At 42.5% G+C, this 7,622-nt stretch overlaps 1 protein-coding gene across 1 annotated transcript in view; it reads right to left on the bottom strand.

The window, feature by feature from the left end:
• Positions 1–296: 296 nt before the first annotated feature.
• Positions 297–7,622, bottom strand: part of LOC117943372 (DDB1- and CUL4-associated factor 1-like) — a 35,581-nt gene continuing 28,255 nt past the window's right edge. The window contains exons 13-21 of the mRNA XM_034869454.1: positions 7,318–7,451; positions 6,484–6,717; positions 5,396–5,489; positions 5,112–5,216; positions 4,076–4,149; positions 2,979–3,071; positions 2,116–2,268; positions 1,122–1,239; positions 297–881 (exon numbers count right to left, since the gene is read on the bottom strand). Of these exons, the coding sequence (XP_034725345.1) occupies positions 814–881; positions 1,122–1,239; positions 2,116–2,268; positions 2,979–3,071; positions 4,076–4,149; positions 5,112–5,216; positions 5,396–5,489; positions 6,484–6,717; positions 7,318–7,451 (1,073 nt within the window). The 3' untranslated portion in view covers positions 297–813. The remainder of the gene's footprint in view (positions 882–1,121; positions 1,240–2,115; positions 2,269–2,978; positions 3,072–4,075; positions 4,150–5,111; positions 5,217–5,395; positions 5,490–6,483; positions 6,718–7,317; positions 7,452–7,622) is intronic.

The raw sequence follows: 7,622 nt of genomic DNA, 5'->3' as shown, positions 1-7,622 counted from the left end.
GGTCACATTAACACATTAAGTGGGCGGCTATGGATGTCCATATTGTTACATTCGTAGCTTGCCTCTTGCTGCTTTGGGAACTTTTCATTGTCTGTTGTTTGCCTGTTTTTTTAAGTGTTTGTTTGTTTGTTTGTTTTGCTTTTATTGTAGAAACTGCTGCTGTAACAAGGGAATTCCCCGCTGTGGGATGAGTAAAGTATAATCTAATCTAACTGGTAACCACTGATTTTATGGAAATAAATTGGCCGAGTGGATAAAACACAGTTCCATTTTAAATGTATGGCTCTAACTTCTGAGTTTTATTAAGATTAAACCTGAATGATTAATCCCTGGGAAAACTGGGCAAAAAAATTATGAACTTTTCTTGACGTAGGCGTCCATTTCTCTGTGTTTTTTGTCGGTCAGTGAATGCGACTGTGAGCAGTGAGGTCCAGGTTTGAGAATAAAACATGAAAAAAGCAACGTTAAATCTTTAGAGTTAAACATGCGTATCAATACTTTTCTTTCACAAATACTTTCTCCTACTGAAAGGAAGCAGAAAGCGAGGTCAAGTGAACAGTCAGCGTCGTTTTCCATCTGAGCCCCAAGAACTCTGGGAAATATTTATTCATCATCACGGCGGCCTCTCTGAATATTTAGAATATAAATAGAGATATTATCACAGACTTTGGTGCTGTCCTCCAGGACATTTTCAGTGTATCCACTGTCCACTTGCCTGATTTTATGAGAAATGATGTTTAAAAAGGGAGGGGGAGTAGGGGGGTGGGGGGGGGGCAGCAGAGGAGCGTCTTCTCCCGGGTCAGGAGAACCAGATCAGGAGAACCATCTCGCGCTGAGGGCCCGAAACATCTCAGTCTCATCATCTGACTGTTCTGGGTAGTCTGCAGCATGAGAGAGACACACACAGACACAAACACACAGACACACACAGACACACAGACACACACACACACACAGAGACACACACACAGAGACACACACACACACACACACACAGAGACAGGAAGGCGTTCATGTAAGCACTATTTTCAATTTATCTTTGGGTGTAACCACGTGAAAGGGCCCCTCAGACGATCACCGAACACAACAGTTTTCAGAATATTTTACAAGTTGCTGCTTACACATCGAGTCCCATCCGTCGTCGCTTCTGTTTGAATGTTCTGAGTCTGCCGAGTCGTCGTCGTCATCGTCGTCGTCACTGTTGTCGTCGCTGGTGTCGCTGCCGAGAAGATCTGCAACCTGGGTTTAAAAACACTAAACATCACAGCGGATCCTCTACAGCCAAAACAACAAAAACAGTATAAAACTGTGCGTAGGATCCTTACTAAAAGTGTAAGTAAGTAATAGAAATATTCGGAGGTTACTGGGCGCGTCCAGTTTAACTCCACATACTGTTGTTACCTCATTCCATTAATGCATGTTAGTAACTCAACTTCTTCCCTTTCCCAGAGTCTTGTGCTCTCTCACCCCTCTCCTATCTCTCTCTCCCCCTATCTCTTCCTGCAGGGGTTTCTGGCTCTGGATCTGTGGTTGGAGTCACCTGCTGCCTCCATGTTCCCGCTCCACACCCTCTGCTACAATTGTCCATGTCTCTTTCTCTCTCTCTTTCTCTGTCTCTCTCTTTCTCTCTTTCTGTCTCTCTCTTTCTCTCACCCCCAACCGGTCGAGGCAGATGCCCCCCCAACCCTGAGCCATGGTTCTGCTCAAGGTTTCTGCCTCTTAAAGTAAGTGTTTCCTTGCCTCTGTGTTCTAGTGCTTGATCTTGGTGAACTGTTGGGTTTCTGTAAATAGCATCCCAGAGTCCGGTCTAGACCTGCTCTTTATGGAAAGACCTAGGAGATAAATAACATCCTGGAGTCCTGGTCTAGACCTGCTCTTTATGGAAAGACCTGGGCAATAAATAACATCCCAGAGTCCGGTCTAGACCTGCTCTTTATGGAAAGACCTGGGAGATAAATAACATCCCAGAGTCCTGGTCTAGACCTTCTCTTTATGGAAAGACCTGGGAGATAAATAACATCCCAGAGTCCTGGTCTAGACCTGCTCTTTATGGAAAGACCTGGGAGATAAATAACATCCCAGAGTCCGGTCTAGACCTGCTGTGGTGGGTATTACCTCTTCCTCTGTGGGGGAGGGGGCGGAGTCATCGTTTTCCGGGTCGTCGTTATTGGCCAGTTCCTCTAACAGCGGGTCCGTCTCCATATCATCATCGTCGTCGTCGTCATCATCCGTGTCCGAGGAGTCATCTTCATCCTGGTCTTCATCATCCTAAATATGACATAACACACAACAAAACACTGCTGAGTCAGCATTAATCTAGTCAGGTTCAACGTTAACAGATTTCCAGGATAAAGCCGGACATGACAGGATGTCTGCTCTCTGCGTGTTGCCGCTCTCAAAACATGTTAGAGCTAGCGAGCTAACCACTGAAAATATCAAGTTTTTAAGAGTTTGGATCGTGCAACAAGGAGAGGTCTGCCTGGTGGCTTTAGGAGATATTGAGATGCATGGCCGCGGGAACTAGGGGGTGCAGAGGGTGCTGCAGCACCCCCTTAGCTTAAGGTAGACAAACTATAACCATTATTAAAAATGACATACATATTTCTTATGACATAATCTTCTCCCTTTCATTGCAACTAAATGTATGTTGATTTTAAAAATTTGGTTGGTAGGAGAATGAATCTGCCAATTTTTCCAAGAAATTCTTGAGTGAAGATAGTTGTGGAACCTTTCCCGACGGGTCAACAGCAAGGACGTTAGCTTGGCTATGACACCCCCCCCCCCCCCCCCCCCCCCCCCCCCCCCCCCCCCCCCCCCATTAACCATATTCCTCAAACCTCCATCGCAGTTTAGGGCACCACAAAGAAAGCAGAAGGTAACGGACATCTGGCACAATGAGAAGGCAAGCGTCGTGGATTTAGACAACCAACTACCTGACCAACAAAGACCGATAGCATGCCAGGTCCCGTGCATCTCACCTGATCATCGTCGTCGTCTCCTTCTTCTGCCAGTTTCTGTCGTCCGACTTCATACAGACGACAAACCGTGTCCAAGCTCACCGTGTCCTGGTTCTACACAGTCAACACATGGAGGACAAACACTGTTGGTGTCTCTGTGGTCTCAAATGTGCTTTCAGTAAGATTTATTTGTTTTTTTCTGATGATTTAAACTTGAATGAAAAGAAACAAAGAAATCTGGTCTAATGGGTTTGTTTCATGAAAATGAATAATAAGAAAACCATTATTTTTTTAACAGAATCATGAGACAGATCAACAGAAAATAATCAGCATCTATTTTATAATTAATGAGTCAGAAGTTATTTCTCAAGCAATTCTTTTCTAATCCCAGCATCCAAATAATTCAAAGTCAAAGAGAGACACAAAGTCATGAGACAGAAGCCATTCTTAAAGTCTTGTTTTTGAGACCGGAGTTAGTTTAGTTCTCCTTCTGTTAGTGATGGTGTTGCATAGTCTGTCCACCAGAGGACGCTCTACAACGTCCCTGTTAGTGATGGTGTTGCATAGTCTGTCCACCAGAAGACGCTCTACAACGTCCCTGTTAGTGATGGTGTTACATAGTCTGTCCACCAGAGGACGCTCTACAACGTCCCTGTTAGTGATGGTGTTGCATAGTCTGTCCACCAGAGGACGCTCTACAACGTCCCTGTTAGTGATGGCGTTACATAGTCTGTCCACCAGAGGACGCTCTACAACGTCCCTGTTAGTGATGGTGTTGCATAGTCTGTCCACCAGAAGACGCTCTACAACGTCCCTGTAAGTGATGGTGTTGCATAGTCTGTCCACCAGAGGACGCTCTACAACGTCTCTGTTTAAAGTCTGGAGAGAGACGGTGTCACAAAGGCATGACACAGAAGCCATATTTAAAGTCTTGTTTTTGAGACCAGAGCCAAAGTCAGTTACGTTCTCTTTCACTGATGAAAGAAGGCCTAACCCTCTTTAATCTGTACTCGTTTTGTCAGCTAGTCTCCCATGGTGCCTCACAACGTGCCCGCTGTTCAGGCTAGTCCGCCAACATCCGCACCCCTGAGTCTGAAGCTAAAAGTTAAGCTAAGTACCTCAATGACAGCCAGGTAGCAGTCTTTGGTGTCGGTGCACAGGTCAAAGATGTTCCTCTTGACGTCCACTGTGGCTGAAAAACACAACAAAGATCTGAGTAATAAACTAAATCCGAGGTTAAACAAAAGTCACCGTCCGACATGTAACTGGTCAAAGCAGGACAAACAAATCTGCAGAGGCTTGTTGTTATGTCTTTTAATTATTCTTTTCAACAAATCGCATAAAGACGCAGAACAACCACTCTACCACAGACAGGCATTACAGATAAATTAAATAAAAATCAAGGTTCAGTAGGTCACAAGGGACGCGCCTCATTAAGAAAAATAGGAAAAGTCTTCTATTTTTATTTTTTAAGCAAGATGTGTGTATGCTTTTAGACCGTAGCCAGTTAAAAGGTATAGTAAGTAAGTTTAATGTTAATATTGTTGTAGTTTCGGTTCCTGTTTTTTCATCTACTCCATACACTTTCTGAATATCTTCAATATCTGTGGTTAGCGCCATCCATTACAAGTACTTGCTTTTCCAATATTATTTATGGTCACAGGTACATTTACTACTTTTGCTTTATTACTGTAATTGCATATTCAATTTAATTTTAACGTCACTTACTTAAACCGCAGTATTGTTTTTCTTGTACTATGGAAACCGCACTTTACAAAACCTTTTATTTGACGCCACTTTTCTTTACTTTTAGTCTACATTCTGCTCATTGTCTGTTGTTTTCCTGTTTTTCTTGTGTATTTCCTTGTTTGTTTTTCTTTTATGGTAGAAAATGCTGCAGAAACAAGGAAATTTCCCCGCTGTGGGATGAATAAAGCACAATCTAATCTCTAATCTAATCCAAGGGACATTGTATTTGTTTTGAACTTGAGTTCAAATATCACCAATTTTTTGCGCAGCATCCGTTACTGCACCTTTAAGAGGTCCATTCTGCGGCACATGTGCTACGCGAACTACGTCTGTGTACGTTACGTGTGCAATATAACCAAAAAAACGTAAGATTTAAGTCTGTAATGAACAGGATGTGCAGCCTACCGATGGGCTTGTACTCGGTCGCATCGAAGGTTCTGAAGGATGAACCGAAGGGACTCTTCATCTGCTGGTCCATAGCGTCATCCTCCTCATCGGCTTGGAGCATTGCTGTGTGTACACGTGTGTGTGTGTGTGTGTGTGTGTGTGTGTGTGTGTGTGTGTGTGTGTGTGTGTGAGAGAGAGAAGAAGACGAGAACATGATTCAGCAAATTAACAATGTCTCTCACTGTAATAGTAACAAGTGAATGTTAGCTCAGACGCTCAGGACCATGCACACAGACCCTTACCTCCATACATGATGGTGGCGTTGCTGTTGAAGACCAGCCGGCACTGGTCCAGGGCCGGGACCGTGTGCAGCAGGTGGAAGGTCCTCAGGTCCCACTGACCCCGGCTGTCAAGGCTCACAACCACTCAAGACTTAGGTGTACATATTTGGAGAGGGGTTTAGGGCTCCTCCTTCCAGAAAACATGCAATATCACGTACATCAATCAAACCTGTACCTTTTTATGAAAAAAAAAAAAAAGTTCTCTTATTCCAGCTTGTTTACTGTGAGAAAATTATAGTTTCTCCTCCTCTGTGACAGTAAACTGAGTATCGTCAAGTTCTGGACAAAACAAGCACATGAGGACATCGTCTTGGGCTTTTTGGGAAACACTGATTCCCATTTGTGCCATTTCAAAGATCAAAGAACTATTCTACTAAATTGACAAATAGAACCTGAGCAATATATCGACGGGCTGAAATTATCGGCCAATATTAGGCATTTCCCGGCGTTGCATAGTCTGTCCACCAGAGGACGCTCTACAACGTCCCTGTTAGTGATGGTGTTGCATAGTCTGTCCACCAGAGGACGCTCTACAACGTCCCTGTTAGTGATGGCGTTACATAGTCTGTCCACCAGAGGACGCTCTACAACTTCCCCGTTGGCAACACAGATTTTTTTGTTGGTGTTGTGTTTTTGTTCAAAGGACTTTGAGTTTCATATCTTAAATTTTTTATACATTTTATCAAAACTTTTATGTATTTTAATGTTCTGTTGTTACAATAAAACAAATTATTATATTATTTTAGTGAAAACTCATAAATAACTACAAATAACTAATGTTAGGGAAATCTGTTTAAGTTTGGTAACGCGTTCCTTGATTTTTCTTATTTTTTAAATATATATTGGCCGATATATCGTAATATCGGATTTTTAAATAACCACATATTTGGTAATCGGCCTTAAAAATCCTTTATCTGCCTTTATCTCTGTATCGAGAAATTAATAAAAATCAAATGAATCTGCAATAAAAATGAAAGGCTATTTCCAGCCCTATTGGATCATTATGTTGCATTTTGGGGAATAACAATACACCCAAGATCAGAGGATACAATCTCGGTGTTGATGATGACCTCCAGGCCGTTGGGATGGAAAACGCCGCTGATGTTCATGTTGAACTTGTCAAACTTGTGGATGGCCTGCGACGCCCGGACGTCCCACAGCACCCCGTCATTCAGCACCAGGTCGTCGGTGGGGTTGAAGGTGGCACAGTTCCTCTTGTAGTTGTTGGCCAGGGCGGTGTCGTTCAGGGTCAGAATCTTCTGACCCGTCTGGATGTCGTAGATCTGCAGCACACGCAACAGTACGAACGTATTAACCCTTGTGTTGTCCTCAGGTCAAATTTGACCCATTGTTTTTACATTTTTAACATCAGAAAGTTGGCTTTCTTTCAACTATATTGCCTAAAAATAACATGGATGCCATACAATGTTGTTCAGGTAAAATAAATGAGTACTTTCATGGAATTTTGGTTGTTTTTTTAATTTTGTATGGCATTTAAAAAAAAAATCTAAAAAAAAAAACTCAGATAAATGACACAAAAAAAGTGCATTTCAACCTCGGAAAAAATGACACAAAAAAAGAGACTGAAAAAAAAAAGAAAATAGAAATGAATTGTTTTCGTGTATAATGTCATAAACATTAGTGTTTATACAAAAATACAAAAAAGTGTAGAAAACATGATTAACATGTGTTAACATGATATTTAAGAGACAGGAACAGAAATGTTGAGTTTTGGGTCGATCTTTTCTGATTTGGATGCCATTCATTCATAAAGAAAGGAGAGAGATTTGAAAGAAATTGGTGACAAAAAGAGGTAGATATGAAAGAAATAAACCCGCTGGTTACCAACATGGAAGAACTGAAAGACATTTTGGGTAACATACGTGTGCGATCTGGTCCTTGGTGCCGATGACTCGGTCCTGAGTGTGTTTACTGAACTCGACGTAGTGGTCGTCTACAAACGAGTTCCTGGGACAGAAAGCAAAACACCAGTTCATACACCACGAGAAGCTATGGACTTTAAAAGGAGCTCAGGTTCAGGGGACAGGCAGCTAGCAGCTAGTGAGGAGATGTTTTTTACAGTGTGTTCAGGCGACAGGCAGCTAGCAGCTAGTGAGGAGATGTTTTTTACAGTGTGTTCTGGGGACAGGCAGCTAGCAGATAGTGAGATGTTTTTTACAGTGTGTTC

Source organism: Etheostoma cragini, chromosome 4 (assembly GCF_013103735.1).
Source record: "Etheostoma cragini isolate CJK2018 chromosome 4, CSU_Ecrag_1.0, whole genome shotgun sequence".
NCBI classification, from domain to species: Eukaryota; Metazoa; Chordata; class Actinopteri; order Perciformes; family Percidae; genus Etheostoma; species Etheostoma cragini.
This window is presented reverse-complemented; position numbering and strand designations above follow the sequence as displayed.